This window comes from Nesoenas mayeri, assembly GCF_963082525.1.
Source record: "Nesoenas mayeri genome assembly, chromosome: 5".
NCBI lineage: Eukaryota > Metazoa > Chordata > Aves > Columbiformes > Columbidae > Nesoenas > Nesoenas mayeri.
In genome coordinates this window covers 2,563,756-2,582,645 of record NC_137548.1, presented here as the reverse complement: position 1 = coordinate 2,582,645, position 18,890 = coordinate 2,563,756, and the positions used below count along the sequence as shown (strand labels likewise).

Below are 18,890 nucleotides of genomic sequence, written 5' to 3'. Positions count from 1 at the left end.
GCGACGGTAACCGAACGCAAACACCGGCGTGAATTTGCCGCACGAGGAACAAAAGGAGCGTCGGGAAACTCGGCGCAGACTGTGACTTGCTGTGTGTGCTCTGCACAGCTCGCTGGGCTTGCTTGGGCTGGAAATCAATACATTTTTGCAGCTGGGAACAGCTGGTTCTGTCTCTTGCCACTGTGTGGTTGGATATATCGAGTTTGCTTAATAAAAGCTATGAGGTAAATAGCCCTTTACTCAGTAGTTATAGGGAAACAGGGCCTTTAAAAACAAATGTTATGCAGTAAAGGTGCCATAAACTGTTAAATATTTTACTCCCCTTGGATTTTCCTTAGATCCTGTAGATATAGTGCTGGCCATCCCTGTTTTATACTGAGTCTTAATAAAAAGGATTTGTGTAGGAGGCGAAAGGATCTGCAGAGCTTTTTGGTTTTAAATCCGCCATTCAGGATGGCTTTGTATAATAGACTATTTAATCCTTATTTATTAATCTGCTGCTAGAATGGTGTAATGTATCTAACTTTTAGCAAAGGAAGGTTGCAGAGCAGCTTACAACTATTTTTTATTTACAATTGTATAAAGATTTGATGATTCTTTTTCCCGGTAGAGCTGTAGTGGTTATTGAGGGCTACATCACAGTGTCGGTCCATCATGTAAAAATGCAGTTTTGTACAACAAAGTATTTTGTATGGATTTGGTTTTGCCTGCGGAATTGCCATCAAAGGGATTTCCTTCTTTACTACCAGACGTAGGGTGCGTGGACACAAAATAGAATATTGATATCAGGCGTGTTGCTACTGGGTGGGTGTGTACAATAGACGTGTGTGCATGTGTGTTAAGTTGACCGGCAGCGTGTATTTTATATATATATATATATATTTATATATATATAAAATGTACAAATAGATATGCTTTATTTTCATAAATTAGGGATAAGCCGCGTGATGTGAAATGGAGATCGTACCTGCTCCTCATCCTTAATGAATGAAAGTATCATGTATCGGACTGCCCATGACGTATAGTTTATTTATACTATTGCAGAGGGGACCTAAAGCCGTAACGGAGCTGACGAGCTTTTTTGTTTGGAAACGGTTATTTCCCCAGCTGTGTAGTATAAATAAATATGATAAGAAGCAGTATTCTATAGTAAAGCTTTCCATCACTTTTCTCCCTTTCTCTACTTTGTCACCTGCATTTTACTTTCTCATCTTATATCTCCATTAAAGAGTCACCTCGCTTCCTTTTGTCTTCCTCATTCATTAAACTTCTTGAGGTACCATTATAGAAATACAGACTGACCGCAGGACCGCATCTGGTTTTACTACCTCACCTTAACCCACTCGCTTTGATGTGAGTGAACACTGTCCGTGGGCGGGTCAGAAACGTTGGAATGGAGGGGTTGGAAGTGAATTTCCATGATCCGCTGCCCCGGGAAGGCCAGTTTAGAAGCTTTATGCGTCGTTATTAATAAAGCATTAAAGGTAAGTGCGTTACAGCGGCTTAATGTTAAGTGGCAACCCGAGGAACGAGGCGCCGGGTCGTCTGCTTGGGGCATCGGGCCATTCATAATTTAACAGCGAGGGAATGAACTCGGCACACGCGGCGGCTCGGAAACGGCTTTTGTTACAAGGTACGGCCCGAGTTCTGTGTCGTTCCGGAAGGGAAAATAGACCCGCGTGCAATTGAGCATCGTAGCCCCTTGGCATTGTCATTCCAAACTAATTCTTCGTGTTGACTTGATGTTTAGATCAAGCTTTTCAGTTCTGAAGCTGTGTCAGAGTTTTATAAATAGTAAGTGTACAGATAAAAATCAGTCCACAGACAATGTATTGCAAGTATTTTAAGCGGCCGGCTGTAACTGGATCAGCAATACTAAAAGCCAAACGTGTAATTATTGCGTTTTAAAGAATTCGTGTTCTCTAGTACTGAAATTCCTTCTCCATAGATAACAGTAATTGGTGATTAACCTTCCAATGGTGTAATTCCTACCAACACTTTAAAACAAAAGATGAAGACCAAGTGAAGCACCAGGTGTAGATGCAGAGCAAACGCTTTCACTCCACTGACCCCATTCACTGCCGAAGGGCGTTTTGGCACCGTCTCTAAAACACCTAAAAGACCTCTAAAAACACTAGAGAAACCTGTACATATGAATATTCATGGGGAATAACTGGAGTAAATAACTATTAGGTCACTCCACTTCATGCAAAATAATGACCTGAAAGTGTTTTTCTTTGGGTAACATGAATGACTGGCGATTTGCTGAATCATGAAAAATTAATCTAGGAAAGGCTTCGTTTAATCAAACCTCCTGTTTGAGCGGTTGCAGCGTTTCTAACGGCGTGTTCTGAAATGCTTTGTCCACTCTGGTTTTATACAGTGGCGTTTTGGACATAACCTGCAAGATCCCGTTTGCTGGTGTAAAACCTTCCGCGTTACTCTTGTCCCGGTGACTCTGACTCGTGTAACTTGTATTTGTTAAACCCTTTAAGTTAGTCTGGTATTATCTGGGTCTCTGTATGTTTCTGTGACATTTCAACCAGGGTTGAGAAAGCCTAGTGTGTGGTTTGGGGGCTTATACAGCAAAAGCTTGCGCACCCCCTCGTTACTCTTTTGGCAGATATCAAAATGTTATTTGATGCTCAAGGTGTTCAACTTGAAAGCCTTGAAACAGGCTCCCAGTGCTCTTTGAAGTACAAACGGTGTTTGAAAAGCAGCCTGTAGATGAGTCTCTTTTGATTTCCTCACCACGTTCATTGTAACTGAAAAGTACAGCCGTGCTTGTGCTGACATCTCTTGAGAAGGTGAAGGGTACAACACATCAGTGAGCCGCCGCGTCTCCAGAGGACGAGACTGGGAGACTTTCGGAAATGGACTTTTTACCTTGTTTAGTCCTTAGATTGTAACCGAGGCTCTAACTGCACTCATTCGGTCTGTGTAACTGGGCTTTGTTGTGTGGGAGTTTCTGTTGCAGTTCAGTTCGGTCTATGCCAAATAAACTCTGCTTTGTTTGATACCGAGATCTGGTGTGGTGGGCTTAGAATCATAGAATGTCCTGAGTTGGAGGGACCCACAAGGATCATGGAGTCCAACTGCTGTCCCTGCACAGGACACCCCACAGGTCACACCGTGTGTCTGAGGACGTTGTCCAGTTTCTTCTTGAATAGTCTTGGGGCTGTGACACCTCCCTGGGGAGCCTGTTCAGTGTCCAGCACCTCTGGGTGAAGAACCTTTTCCTCATGTCCAACTGACCCTCCCCTGGCACATCTGCCATTGCTGGTAACAACACCTTATCCTGAAGGAGTTACGCTGCCCTCCGGGTTTTAGGGCAGTCGGTTTGAAGGTCCTGATGCAGGGCTGGGCTTCACCGTCCTCCAGCTGCCTGCGAGCCGCTCGACACCTCCAGAGCACGGACGGGAGGGAAGGGGAGGCTGGGGATGGCACAGAAATCGGAACAGCTGCAGCAACCCCTCTCCAGATTCATGTTTCCCGGCGCTCCGCTCCAGCGCCGTCACCTGGAGCCACCACACAACCATCGGTGAGTTGTCTGGCAGGTAACGTGGTGGCTGGTGGACCCTAAAGGAAGAAAATAAGGATCGTAAGAACACAAGAACAGGAGCGTTGGACGCTCACAGCTGGGTCTCCGCAGGGTCTGGAGCAGTTTGTACAAGCGTTGGCCATCCACGTGCTGCAAGTGGTCCAGCCCTTGGTCCACCTGCGTCCCAGATCTTCAGGGATGTGCTGAGGGACAGAGAAAAGGGGGTTTGTGGGTGCACCTTTGGACAGCACGACCACCAGTTGTTGTAGATAAATACACGTAAATATTCCTCCTCGGCAGGAGATTGTTCCCGCTGTGGTTGAACCTCAGCATCAGCCTTTAGGTGTGATCGCCTCCGTTGGGCTCTGAGGAAATGGCAGAAGAGCCACTGAAACCGATGCACAAGGTAAGAGATGGAAATGCTGAAAAAAGGGTCTGGGAGCTCAGCAGGTGCCAAACACTTGGGGTGTTGAACTGTACAGGGGGGACACGTCCCAGGGCTCCTGTGAACACAATGCTGGGCACCCCAAAGGGTGCATGTGGCCCCGGGCCAGCCCATGGGGACCCCCTGCTTGTGGGGTCCCAGGTTCTGCTCCATCTGCTCCACATAGCTCAGGGCTCCGCCGAAACGCGCTTTGCCGCAGCCCCACGAGAGACAATTACTCCATTTCTTAGTTTATTGAAAACAGAACGATCTCGGTGTTGTGAATAAACTTCAGTTTGGTGAAGTAGCTTATATTGCTGGGTTTTGTGCTGATACATAATTTGGATTCCTTGTCTAACTAATGTATGGGAAAAGAGGTGACAAATTAGTGCCCCCTTTGGGGTGATCCATAGCTCTACATTTGATCTATGGGCAAGTTTCTCATGTCCCCTACCCCTGCCCTTTGGGCAGATCCATCCCACTCTCTTCTTTCCACAACTCCTTCGCAACTTCCTCGTTGTTGTTTGCTCTATATTTTGCCATGCAAAATTGTTCCTGAGTGAAACAGATGAACTTGTTGTATTCATATGTTATCTAGATTATTATGATTATTATGATATCGAAGAGTAAGCCAGACTGGTACCTTTTTTCTGTAATTAAGGCTGTGAACAGTATGAGATGAGGCTGCCCAGGGGGGTTGTGGAGTCTCCTTCTGTGCAGACATTCCAACCCGCCTGGACACCTTCCTGTGTAACCTCATCTGGGTGTTCCTGCTCCATGGGGGGATTGCACTGGATGAGCTTTCCAGGGCCCTTCAACCCCTGACACGCTGGGATCCTGTAATACAACGCGGGCCCGCCCCGGGAGACACCGAGACCGACCCTCCCGGGCCCGCCCCGGCCCCCGGGAGCTGCGCGGAGGCGGCGCGGGGCGGAGCGGGCCGGGCCGCGGGTGCGGGCGGGTGCGGAGCTCCGAGCCTCGGGAGCAGGGCCGGGGGGCCCCGGCGGGGCTATGGAGCGGTACGAGAAGCTGGGCAAGGTCGGCGAGGGCTCGTACGGCGTCGTGTTCAAGTGCCGCAACAAGGACACCGGCCAGCTGGTGGCCATTAAGAAGTTCCTGGAGTCCGAGGAGGACCCGGTGATCAGGAAGATCGCCCTGCGGGAGATCCGCATGCTCAAGGTGGGCGGCGGGCGGGCGGCACCGCGGGGAGCGGGGGGGGCTCCGCCGCGAATCCCGAATCCCCTGCGCGGCGACTGCGGGCTGTGCCCGGCCATTGCCCGGCTACTGCAACCCGGCCACTGCAGCCCGGCCACTGCAACCCGGCCACTGCAGCCCGGCCACTGCAGCCCGGCCACTGCAACCCGGCCACTGCAACCCGGCCACTGCAGCCCGGCCATTGCCAGCCCGGCCATTGCCAGCCCGGCCATTGCCAGCCCGGCACCGCGGCCGGGGGGCCCGGGGAGCCCTGAGGGAAGAATGGAGGCGGCGGAGCGTGAGGGCAGCCCTGGGGAGACGGGGCGTCGTGAGGCGGGAGCAGTGGAGATGGGTGTGGGAGCGGGGAAGGGGAGTCCAGCGCAGCCACCGAGATGCTGCAGGGAGTGGAGCATCTCCCGTGTGAGGAAAGGCTGAGGGAGCTGGGGCTCTGGAGCTGGACAAGAGGACACTGAGGGGGGACTCATTCCTGGGGATCAATATGGAAAGGGGCAGTGTCAGGAGGATGGAGCCAGGCTCTGCTGGTGACAACCAGTGATAGGACAAGGGGCAATGGGTTCAAACTGGAACACAGGAGGTTCCACTTAAATATGAGAAGAAACTTGTTCCCGGTGAGGGTGTCAGAGCCTGGCCCAGGCTGCCCAGGGAGGTTGTGGAGTCTCCTTCTGTGCAGACATTCCAACCCACCTGGACACCTTCCTGTGTAACCTCATCTGGGTGTTCCTGCTCCATGGGGGGATTGCACTGGGTGAGCTTTCCAGGGCCCTTCAACCCCTGACACTCTGGGGTTCTGTGGGTGCTGAAGGGGCAGGTGAAGTGCCCAAGTCAGCTTCTCAGGAGCAGGTTGGTGCCAGTGAAAGTCTGAGCCGTCTGACCAGGGACAGACATGCCCAGGGACAGGGATGATCCTCCACCACCATCACGCATCGAGAAGAATTGGTGCCAGTGGGAAGCAAGACCCTGCAAAGGGCAAGTGGAGGAGCATCAACAAAGTCACCACTGAGCCCCTCAGACAGGGACCGATCCAACCGCTGTCCCCATGGACCCAGCGGTATCCTGGCACTACCGTGTCCCTCGGTGTGGGGCAGCAGCCCCTGTGTGTCCAGGAGACTCCCCGGAGATGGGACCGTTGAGCTGGTGTAAAACACGTCAGCAAAACGTGCTCCTAGTGATGAGGAGAAACCCAGGAGAAATGGAGAGAGGATGGGGTAAGGTTTTCTGTCACACACCCCGTTTCTGGGGCCAGTTGCACTCATCGCTTCTTGCTTTGCATGAACTGTTGGGAGTTTGTCCTGTCTCTTTTGGAACTGGTGTGTTCGTTCGGTCTCCATAGTATCCTGAGGCAGCGAGTGCCACAGCTTGAGGAACGCATTGTGTGAGAAAACCTCTCCTTTTGTTTGTTATAAACTTGTTGCTGGATGACGGGATACGGCTACGGGGAGAGCTGCTCCCTTTTAACTCTCTCCAGGGTGCTCATGGTTTTATACACCTCCCTCATCTCACCATCTTCATCTTTCTCTTTTCCATGCAGAAGAGCCTTGGCTTTACACACTGAACTGATGAAAGAACCACATTAACAGCGTGTTGGCTAGATATAAATTTTAAAATAATGACTTCAAATGGACTTGTTTTTACAAGGATCATGCCGTTCAGACTGGGTGCAATGCACTCGGGTAGACAGTCAGTGCTTTAGGGTTTTGGAGCCAACAAAACCCCACAGAAATCCACAGAGGAAGATGTTCCATTGTGTTTAATACTTCATTCCCCAAATTCGTAGTCCCTTGGTTTCTGATTTCTGTGTGAGGTTGTTTGCAGGTGCTTGTGTAGCTGTCACTGATACTGTGCTCAGTGTTCCTTCCGTGGAATTACCTTATTTGCTTGCTGGGAAACAAGGCGCTTTCAGATTTGGGATTAAGTGCAAAATTGCAGCAAGTTGTGGTATTGCTGCTGTTTCCTTTCCTCAGATCTCCTTTGTGCCATCAGCCTGTATTTTATTGAGCATTTCTATATAAATAAGTGGTGTAAATGTTACTGTCAAAGGAATACACAGGCCTGATTCTCTACCTGCTGCAAAAAGAGGCAAAATAAGCCTGGATGCCACTCTAAAAGAGCCATAATCTAGGAAAAATGGATATTTATTTTTCAGTGAGATTTTGGGGAGAGGCAGCCTAAGTTTTTCTCCTATCTGAAGCAAACAGATGACATGTAGCTGTATCATTTTAGCAAACCATGCAGGAAAAGCATTACGATTTAAATGATATTAAAGACCTCAAGAGGCAAATAATCACTGCAGAAGTCAGTTGCGATGCAGATGGTAAATGCACCATCCCTAAGGGTCCGAAGCCGACGGCACCACAGGTCCCTGCGGCAGGAGCTGTCGGGACAACGTTGATTTTAACAAGTGCAGACCTGCTTGACCATCTTTTCAGCTTTTCCTCTGTAAATAGTAACAGCTTGTTTGTTTGTTTGTTGAGGTATTTCCTGGTTTAGGCAACAACTGAGTGTTTGTCAAGGATGCAGTGAGATTGTGTTTCATCAGTGAGAAATGTAGGGCCTGATGAATTATTATTCTGCACGGCAAATAGCCTTGTAGACAAAGGGCTTTTGATGGGAGGTGGGTGGCAGAGCGGGGCTTTGTGCAGTCTCGAAACACTCCGTGTGATCCCAATTCCATAGGAAAGGCTGGAAATACATGAAAACAGAGCGAGTCTGTGTGTAAACCCTCCCATGGCTGCTGTTTCCAGAAGGGTGTTGTTTGCCCGGCCTTTGCGTGGAGCCTGACGCAGGTTTTAGCTCTCACGTTGCAAAGATGAGAGAAAAACATAAATGCAAAGCTCTGAGCTCTTACCATGTATGATTTCCCAGGGGGAGCTGCCTCTTGTGGTGGTACCATCAAAGGCTGGATGGTTCCGATGGAAGGTGGAATAGCCATGGGCACTGTGACGGATCCTTATTCTATGAGCATCTTTTCTAAGAGGCACTCGCTGAAGCCAAACTGACTTGTTGCCCACGGGTGGTTCCCGAAATAACAACACCACAGGCTGGGCTGTAGCTGAGCGGCTTCTTCACGTTGTGTTGTGCTTGTGTGAAAGGTTTTGGCTTAAAGAACTGAGACCCATGTGAGCAAAAACACCATGTCCCCCCCGCCTTTACCCCACTGCTCATGCACTAACAACCAGTCCATCCACTGTGTGTTGCAGCAACTGAAACACCCCAACCTGGTGAACCTGCTGGATGTGTTCAGGAGGAAGCGGCGGCTGCACCTGGTTTTCGAATACTGCGACCACACGGTTCTCCACGAGCTGGACAAGCACCCCCGGGGGTGAGTGGCCTGTGTCTTGCTGGGAGCTTTGGGCAAAGCAGTCGGGGGGGTGTCCGTGTCGTTGCTGCTCTGCAGGGTTTTCAGAGGAATTTCATCAATTACAGGAGAGATTTCTCAGCCCGGGGCGCAGGACGTGCCGTGTTACTGGGGTTTAGTGATGACATTCACAAGAATTGTGTGCGAGTCTGCGTGTGTTCCCGCACGGTACCGCTCACCGGGGAGACCGAGGCGGCCAGCCTGAGCGTTTGGGTGAACTTTAGCTGGTTCAAGCAGCCTGGGAGCATCTTCTGTCTTGCTGGTTGGATATCAGGAAAAAATTCTTCCCCAGAGGGCTGTGGGGCATTGGAACAGGCTGCCCAGGGCAGTGCTGGAGTCACCATCCCTGGAGGGCTGGACAGATGGACATGAGGTTCTCAGGACACGGGGCAGTGCCAGGGGTGGGTTATGGTTGGACTCGATCATCTTGAGGGTCTTTTCCAACCTAAATGATTCTGTGAAAAATTTTCCTCTTGTGTCCAACTGGAATCACCCCAGGAGTAACTTGTACCCATTACCTCTCATCTTTTCCATGTGACTATTTGTAAAAAGGGAATCTCCATCTTCTTGGGAGCCACCCTTTAAATACTGGAACATGGTGATGAGGTCTCCCCTAAGCCTTCTGAACGCTGAACAAGCTCAGCTCTCTCAGCCTTTCCTTCTATGACGGCTTCCCAGTCCCCACATCATTGGGGCCCTTCTCTGGACCCTTTCCGCATCTTTTTTTTGTACAACCAGGACCAAAACTGAACACAGTACCCCAGGCGTGGCCTGGAAACGCTGCATCTGGGACCGGTGCAGAGGGGACTCACCCAGGGTTCTCCGGATGAGGTAGAGCTGGTCCACGTCAGACTTGCCAGGCCACAGGGGAACCCCGGACAGCAGCTCCGCAAACACGCACAGGGTCGCGTCCAGGGTGGGTTTGGACGTCTTCAGAGAAGGAGATTCCACAACCAAACCAAACCATCACCGTTCTGTGATTCTGTGAAACCAGAGGGTCAGATACCCGCTCTTTAAACAGGCGCTTGCACGGGCAGAAAGAACATTCTCCAGGACAGGACTTGTTCCTTTGCCACATTCCAAATGAGACTCCCATTAAACACATTGTCCCTAATTCTTCGCAGTGACTCGGTGCTGTTGAAATGCTAAGCAGAAGTTCATAAATCATTTTCCAGGCCTGGAGGTAAATGAATTGCCTGCAGGAGACTAATGGGCGTTGAGTAAACAAGCGCCTGTTATTCTGTTTCTCGCTGTTGTGGAGCTCTGGAAGGAGAATCGAGCGCTGACAGCCGGTGGCTCTGTGCCTGGTGAGCCGCTGTCACCCCATTTTGAACCCACTCACCTGGAATCGGAAGAGAGGACAGATAACCCTCTTTGAAGAAAACACCTCATGTTTGCTTTCTATTCATCGAAACAACTCCAGTGTGAACAAATGCGTGACGCCTGGTTGCGTACTTTTGATCTTTTTGAAGGCTTTTGCGGTCAGGATTAAGGCGGGTGGGCACACGCCTCTTTGCACCATGTTTCCAGCTCATTTGGCCAACTTCATCCCCTTGGGCTGACAGTGCAGCACTCGCATTCTAGGATGTTTCTGCAAGGAAACTCTAGCATTGCAACCACAGTGTCAAAATGCACAAAACCTTCGGCGCTGACGGCAGAAGGGCCTTAAAGGAAAGGCCGGGCTTCCTGCGTATTGTTCATATTGGTTTACTTTAGGTTTTGTTGTTATTTTTTTTTCTTTGTGATGAATCAGCAGATTTTCAGTATTAAACACATGAAAAAAGGTTGTATTTGAGCTTGAAAGTGCCAAGACTGTCACCTCTGCCTTTCCTGGGGTTGTTGAAGACCATTGCCAACAGCCAAGGAAGTTTAAGAATTGTTGCACAGTAACTGAAAGAGAGGAGGTTGGATCTTTAACATGGGGTTTCTCTCTCTGAAGCGTTTGCCATTCATCGGAGGGAAGGAGAGGAGATGCAAACCACAGTAGAGCTTTATACTCTTGTAGGAACATCCTTCCCTGTCCCTCTCTGGACAATCAATGACATGAGTGAGACTTATTATGTATTTCTTGTAATCTATTTATAACAAGAAAATGCACCTCATGTTTTTCCCTTTGGTCCCCAACAGTTTTGCTCAGAGGTCCCTGTGCAATGTTATCACTCAAAGGCCTCCTCTTCCTTTTCCCTGTGATAGCAAAGTTGGTTTTAATGACCAAAATATAAATGTGCTTTTTTAAAACAGGGTGCCGGAGCATCTGGTGAAGAGCATAATGTGGCAGACTCTCCAGGCTGTGAGCTTCTGCCATAAACACAATGTAAGTCCCCTGAACAGCACTAACGATCGCTGTAATGAGGCTTTGGAGGAGAAGGAGTTTTTCCTGGTTACAGAGCTTTCATGGGATGGAGTCAGATGAAGTTTCCCATTTCAATAGGAAACATCTATCTGAAATATTAGTGTATATCCACAACAGCTACATTTACGGTCACACAGGTCCCTTGGGTTTGCTGTCAAGGGGTGATTTGCTCTGATCACCTTAGACAAGCCCTTCCAGGCTGAACAGGAATATCCTGGTACGTTCCCTGTGCCACGCGTTGTTTAGAAAAGTGGCTTAACCTCTGATCGACTGAGACCTGAGCAAACCACCTCTGGTTTCCCAAAGTGTCCTGCTGGTGATAGTCAGAGGCATTGAACCCTGTTACCTGTTAAAAAGTTTCGAAAATGAGATACAGTAAACCGGTTTTACAGCCCCTCCTCTGCTCTCTGGAGGGAAACGTGCATAGCAAATATTCTGTAGAAGTAGAAGCAGGGAAGGAAAGGAGCCTTTTGGAGGAGTTCTTTAGGCAAACTTAGCTGTAATTGTCTTTGGTTTTGTTTATCTGCCAATATTTGAAATGGAAGAGTCAGGCAGGAGGTCACAGGAATGGCTGTTTTGTCTTTGCTGGGAGAATTATGTCCAGCCGAGCCACAGGAACTTGGTCATAGCTCTGTCCTGCTTCCAGGGTTTGTTGTTTTTCCTTGTTGTTTTCTGTTCCCCCACTCAGTCTGAAAGATTTAATGGAGTTTTAAAGCAGAGGGAACAATGAGAATGTGCAGTCTGACCTGCTGTAGATCACAGGTAATGAGGTTTTATGCAACTGCCCTTTATGGAGCTCCATGTCGCTAGTTTAACAAGCAGCATTTCAGTCCTCAGGAGGAGACAAGAGAGTAATTTAGCACTGGCTTAGCCAGGAAGAGTGTGAGGTGATGGTAGGGGAGGAACAACGTGAGCCAGACCCTGGTGATTTCAGTAGAGCACACCTGTCACACATACACAGAAGAAATGAAGCTCTCTGTTAGTTTGAGCAGCAGAAGCTCTTTCCCAGCCCCAAATTTGGCTGTTGTGAACCTGCAGCAGGCAAGGTGACCTCTCAAGAACTGCAGAATTGCTGCTGTTGGTAGGGACCTCTGGAGATCATCTGGTCCAGCACTCCCGCTCAAGCTGGGTCAGCTAGAGCAGCCTGCTCAGAAACTCCTCTAGTCTGGGTTTGAATATATCCAAGGACAGAGGTTCCATAAAGCCCCTGGGCAACCTGTTTGGGTGTTTGGCCACCCTCACAGTAAAAAGAAAAAAACCTCATGTTTAAATGGAATTTCCTGTGTGTTCATTTGTGCCCATTGCCTCTTGTCCTTTCACTGGACAAGTGGGGAGAGCCTGGCTTGGTCGTCTTTACTGCTTCCCATCAGGTGTTCCTGACTTTACTCCTTCCCATACACATTGATGAGATCCCCCTGAGCCTTCTCCAGGCTGAGTGATAGTCCCAGCTCCCTCATCCTCTCCTTACCCCAACCCCGTAATCATTTGCGCACAAAATCACCTCTCATTAGGATCTCCCCACATATTCCTAGAGCTCAGCCTGTGTTAGGAGGGTGTTACGCACACCTGCATCGAGTGACTTGCGCTAAGTGCCAAGTTAAATACTTCCCGCTAATCTTGTTGTTTTCTTTTTTTTTTTCTGTGTCCAGTGCATCCACCGAGATGTGAAGCCAGAAAACATCCTGATAACCAAGCACTCAGTCATCAAACTTTGTGACTTCGGGTTTGCTCGCATACTGAGTGAGTGCTGACTTGCTGCTTACACAAATTGTTAACACACTACAGCTCACATGAAGTGTAGGACCAGGCTTCCAAACACCAGTAAAGACTCACTTGTCTTTGATGCACATGTAAATCATCCTGTACAAAGGCTGGTGTGTTTCCACAGAGAATCTCTGCCGAAGGCTGGGTAGGGATCCCCAAACCAGCTGAAAGGGAGCGAGCCCAGACAGCGCGGTGCCAAGTGCCTCTGGAAACAAACTCCTGAGCTCCGTGCTGAACCGGCGATGGGAGATGGCACTGGTAAATGGCACTAGGCCTCAGGCATCTCCGAGCTGCCCAGCTGGAGATGCTCAATGCTGGAGCCGCAGCTGGAGCTCCCTGGCAGAAGAGGCCCCTCTGGCAGAAGGCTCTGCCTCTGCAATCAACAGCTTCACATTTTCCATTGTCATAAAGCCTGTAATTTGGGGTTTTTTTAGCTCTTGTTCAGACAAATCACGTGGGCTCTGAGAACTGACCACTGGCTGATGCAGGGTCCTGCTGTGGAGCTCTGCATATTTTCAATTTGAGAAAAATATGGTCTTGATTTTTACCAAGTGTTTTCAAAGTTGGGTTCTGCTAGTGGGCAGTGACTCATCCTGTTCCTGTAGCTATTGCTGCCCAGGAGGTGCCCTGATATGTGGAACAGCTGACGGTGGCTCGTCTGCATTGTTCTGACCCCACATTCCTGTTTGTTTCTCTCCTTCTCGACCCCAACCTAGCCGGGCCGAGTGATTATTACACAGACTACGTGGCTACCAGATGGTACCGCTCTCCGGAGCTGCTGGTGGGAGACACACAGTACGGCCCCCCCGTGGACGTGTGGGCCATCGGCTGCGTGTTTGCGGAGCTGCTGTCCGGGGTTCCCCTGTGGCCTGGCAAGTCTGACGTGGACCAGCTCTACCTCATCCGGAGAACCCTGGGTGAGTGTCCCCTCTGCACCGGTCCCAGATGCAGCGTTTCCAGGCCATGCCTGGGGTACTGTGTTCAGTTTTGGTCCTGGCTGTACAAAAAAAAGATGCGGAGAGGGTCCACAGAAGGGCCCCAATGATGTGGGGACTGGGAAGCCGCCATAGGAGGAAAGGTTGAGAGAGTTGAGCTTGTTCAGCGTTCAGAAGGCTTAGGGGAGACCTCATCACCATGTTCCAGTATTTAAAGGGTGGCTCCCAAGAAGATGGAGATTCCCTTTTTACAAATAGCCACATGGAAAAGACAAGGGGTAATGGGTACAAGTTGCTCTTGGGGACATTCCAGTTGGACACAAGAGGGAAATTTTTCACAGAATCATTTAGGTTGGAAAGGACCCTCAAGACCATCCAGTCCAACCATAACCCACCCCTGGCACTGCCCCGTGTCCTGAGAACCTCATGTCCGTCTGTCCAGCCCTCCCGGGATGGTGACTCCAGCACTGCCCTGGGCAGCCTGTTCCAATGCCCCACAGCCCTTTGGGGAAGAAATTGTTCCCCAGATCCAACCTCAACCTCCCCTGGTGCAACATGAGGCCGTTTCCTCTCATCCTCTCATCATGAGAACTAGCCATTGGAATAATCTTCCCAGGGAAGTGGTGGATTCTTTTAAGATGCAGCTGGGCAGACTGTGCTTTGCCAAGAAAGGTTGGACCAGCTGATCTTTGGGGTCCCTTCCAAGCTGGAATTCTGTGATTCTTCCCAATGCCAGAACTTGCACAGGAGGAGTTTCCTCTGTGGTGGGAATTGGGATTAGCCAGGAGGCAAATGCACCCAATGGACCTCGATCTCTCCCGTTAGCAGGTCCTGGCTGTATTTGAGGTGTTACTGTCCCTGAAAGGCAGCTGGGTTTTCCTGGCATGACTTACACATGCGCATCTTGTTCAGTCTTTTCAGCTGGGGTGGCCTCTGGGAAGCCAACCTGGATTTGGAACAGAGATTAAATAAAAGAGCCCTTATCCATGTAACGCTTAATGCAGCCTCATTGACTCTATTTGATGCTGGGGTGTATCATCTGATTTCTTGAGTGGAAAGGAACAAACTCTCATTTTTAATTGACATTTGCCATGAACTGAGAATTGTAATTTTTACTCAGCAGTTTATGAAACTATAAAGGTGACTAATGGCTTTAAACAGAGAAGTTCATTAGCTTGAAATATAGTTAAACATTGATTGCTTCATTCTCCAGAATAGTGTTAGGTAAGTTATAATTTATTTTTAATGATGGGTTTCCAGCGAGAAGAAATTCCCTATTGATCCAGGTGATGAACTGAGCAGCAGAATTTACAGAGAAGAGCTCCTTGGTTGCAGCTGTGTAGTGGTGATTTGGCTGCTGTACTGGCTCATTACGGATTTGATTTTAACATTTTGCTTGCTCTGAGCTTCAAAAAAGGGCCACGAAGCTGCACTGGGGAAAAACTACCACATGTTGCTTTTGGTGCTGCATTTCAGCTCTTTTCTGTACAACATCCTACAAAAAAGAATCTCCCCTAGTCTGAGTTAAATCATGATGGAGCTGGAACGCTTGTGTTATTCCAGCAGTCGGAGGAGACACGGCTGTTTATGCAGACACGCTGCCTCTTGGGAGTCCTTTTCCTTTGAAAATGCAGAACCATGGCGTGAGCGTGGCGAGGAGCTCAATGCTCGCCGCCCTCCAACAGCGCTCGCCAGCAGAGCTGCCCACGCTCTGAGCGCGGCCAAAGCAAACAGCGGCTCCTGCCAGTTGCTCGGCAGAGCTCCGGGTGATCGGAGCTGCTGATCTGATCTTGCCGAGGGCTTTGGGCAGGATCCCTGGCCGCAGCTGGGTGCTGTGCATGGCTGGAGTTGGGTTCAGCTCCCCGTAGGTGTTTGCACAGCACCCTCTAGCTCTGGCACAGAGCAGATGTGTTCCTGCAGCTTAGTGCCTCATCCACCTCCTTCCCTCAGTTCTCCTGAGGGATCTTTTTGCTTGTGCAAATGCAAATTCGCAGTTACCCAAATAATGCAGATCTAGGTGTTTAGCATGGGGAAATAAATAGAAATATGTATTTTTCAAAGCTTCCAGCTATAGCGGCCACAGTTCATAGAAGCTGCTCTGCTGCCCAGCGGAGAAGCCCAGAGCCCAGAAGATGCGCTGGTGTCCTAGATGGACGTTAGTTTTCACAAAAGCACATTTTGTTGTCTCACTTGATGGTACTCCATCTGTTTAGATGTTCTCAGCCTTGTTAGAGGATAAGCTTGTTCAGTGCAGGCATTGTAGAAGCAGCAAATTAATTTGACTTTGTTTTTTTCATTCTTGGTCAAAGGGGATCTCATTCCCAGACACCAGCAAGTGTTCAGCACCAACCAGTTCTTCAGCGGGGTAAGGATTCCGGACCCAGAGAGCATGGTAAGAGCTCCCTCCGGATGCGCTCAGCAGCGATCTGGCTGCCGTGCTGAGGAGATGCGGGGCTTGGGCAGAGAAATGTTCCTGCTTCTTCCTACCCAGCACACACGTGCTGTCTGCTTTCCCTATCCAAAAGCTTTGCTCTCTGCCAATGTACACTAGAATATTATCTGGAGGTGGCTGAACCCCTCTCGTGACATTTCAACTGATACCCTGCATAAAAGCAGGCAAACAATTGCTTCATCTCTGTTCCTCCCATCCTCAGGAATGCCAGGCAGGTCCCTAAGTGACAGATGCATTTGGTGATGTACAGCTCATGCTCTGGAAAGCTGGGTCTCTGTACTTGGTGAATGACAAGCTTGCTAACAGGAGTACACTCACTTTTGTTTCTTCCCTCCAGGAGCCGTTAGAAATGAAGTTCCCCAATATTTCATACTCTGCTTTAGCTCTCATGAAGGTAAGAAAAAGGCAGCTGGTGGAGGGGTTGTGCGCCGAGGCTGAGCAAACGCAGTCTGGTTTGTTTATCCAGCTGGTAAATGGTTTGGTTGGCTACTGAATTCTCAGAGGTTGATTGAAAATTAGAGCTGGAGGGGATTTAGAGAGGCCTGTTCATCCACTCCTCTCTAATCCACTCGTGGAGGTGGAAAACATGTTATTCCCTCATTAAGATGCAGTGAATGGAGACTGAGGATGGAGACAATAAAAAGAAGGTGCAGCTGTGGACAATATTCTCTACGCTGAACGCTGGAACAGCCCAGCCAGTGCCATAGCAGATTTCCACATTCAAGAAAGTTCTATTCCAGATGAAAGTTCTGGGATTAACTGTTTTTGAGACTCAATGGTTTGCTGCACCGCACACTTGTAACTGTCCCTCTAGCTGCGATTTCTTCCACTGCCTTGTTGTTCAGTACCAGCTGCTTGGCAAGTTTCATGCTGACTCTGAAAAACCAGACTCTTAGAATCCACTAAAAAAAAAAATTAATGCTTGTATCTGTGGAAATGCTCGTTGGCTGTGGCGAGTAGCTGGAATCATGCAGACTCGTTTAGCGAGTGTTTTGTATGACCTTTTACTTCATCTTTTCTAAGGGCTGCCTTCGGATGGACCCTGCGGAGAGGCAGACATGTGAGCAGCTGCTGCAGCATCCCTATTTTGACAGCATTAGGGAGGCGGCGGATCGGGGGAAAGAACATGAAAAGGCAGCTCGGAAACCAGGCAGGCTGACTCGGAAGCACGTGCCGGGGGTAACATTTTGTAGTAGTATTAATATTTAATGCTGTGTGCCTAAGGAGGGCGCTGGTTTTGTTTGGATCCCAGGAGGGGGACCCGTGCTGGCAGCTCATGTGAGATAGAGCTCCTGCGTTGGACCCATCTTCATTTTAGCCCCAGGAGAAAATGAACCTCCTGGCCAAAGAGTAACTGGGTGCAAACTGAATTCTGCATCGCAGCTCCTCTGAGTTGCTGGGGGTGAAAGACGGGGTTTATCTGGGAATGCGTCTCCTGACAAAGAGCGGCAGGACAGCTGGACAAACTGGACAGGCTTGTGTGGCTGGTTTGATTTGGAGCTCTCTGGGATCTGTTTGGTGCTTTCAAATCCCAGATTACGAAGATTCCCCACGATGGCTGAGCTGGTAACATGCAGGGAAGCTGGAGGTGTAGGGTGCAGAACTGCTGCAGCATAGAAATTCCTGGATTAAACTGATTCCCCTCTCCCATTTCTCTGACGTAGGATAGAACAGGAATATTTTTCTTGCCCTGGATGACTGGAAGAAACACCTTTAATGAGGTGTTCTGGTTGCAGAACCTCAGATCAATAACTCTTTGTTTGAAAAGTCCAGGGTTACAGTAGGAATAGTTATATACCTTATATTCCACTTGACAGTAAAACGCGTGCTTGCTCCTCATTTCTCACCGTGTACCTTTCTCACCGTGTACCTTCTCTTTTCGTTACAGCACCTGCCTCAGTTAACCAGCAGTAACATCCTGCCAGCTTTGGACAGCAAGAAGTACTGCTCCAAAACAAGGAAATCAAACTACCATTTCCCAAACATCTAACTGGACGGCAGACGAAAAACTATTTATTGTTCAAAGTTCGAGTCATCTCAAACTTTATAAAAGGAGGATACATGGTGGAAAACTTAAGTGAATACCTGTTATGATATATACAAAAACGGGCTGTAAAGCAACGTGCTCTGGGTCACTAATGGGAGGGAAGCGACGGACAGATTGTACACTGGTTTGGGATTGTATACTGGTTTAGGATTGTATACTGGTTCGGGGTCACTGCGACCCCGTGTTTACAGTGTGAATTTAAGAACTCTGGTTTGTCAATGGCCTGTATTGCAGACTTGGCAGACAAACTGCAACCTTGCCAAATAAATCCAAGTCCCACTGTGGCAAAACAGTGACACTGCTTTAGACTGGGACTAAGTCACTGGTCCCGCAAGGAGCAGTGAACAGATAGTAGCTATAAAGCTGCTCCAGGTAGTTATAAACCTGCTGAAATAGCACTACTTTAAAGCTACGTGTGTCTTGTGTCCTGCATTTATATATCACAAAGTATTAAAGGTACTCGTAGTGACTTTGCAGCAGGCTCGGCAGGAACCATTAGCAGGAGGAGAACATTTTAATCATAAAACCTATTGTTTCTTTAGTCTTTTCAGAGTTTCTTCCGCGTGTTTCTTCCTTGCATCATGAGGTCGGGTTTATTTGCTGTTTCTGTCAATAGCAAAGTCACTTGCCTGTAGTGTTATAGAAGTTGTTTTTCTCAAAAATAAGTCATTAATATAATTGATAACACTGGCCAGACGCAGGCAGGAATTCTACCTAAGTACATGTATTGGAATGATTCTGGGCTTTTGTGTCATCTCAGGATGTAATATTGTGTTGATTTTCAATAAAAGAAACGTAGCTTGT

The 18,890-nt window shown here is 48.9% G+C and overlaps 1 protein-coding gene across 1 annotated transcript; it reads left to right on the top strand.

The window, feature by feature from the left end:
• Positions 1 to 4,976: 4,976 nt before the first annotated feature.
• CDKL1 (cyclin dependent kinase like 1) lies at positions 4,977 to 18,029 on the top strand (the record flags this gene model as incomplete). Its single annotated transcript, XM_080344577.1, has 9 exons — positions 4,977 to 5,144; positions 8,378 to 8,499; positions 10,777 to 10,849; positions 12,538 to 12,628; positions 13,369 to 13,569; positions 15,897 to 15,979; positions 16,377 to 16,433; positions 17,063 to 17,218; positions 17,928 to 18,029. The coding sequence occupies 9 exons, from the start codon at positions 4,977 to 4,979 to the stop codon at positions 18,027 to 18,029; spliced, it is 1,053 nt and encodes a 350-aa protein (XP_080200703.1).
• Positions 18,030 to 18,890: the final 861 nt, after the last annotated feature.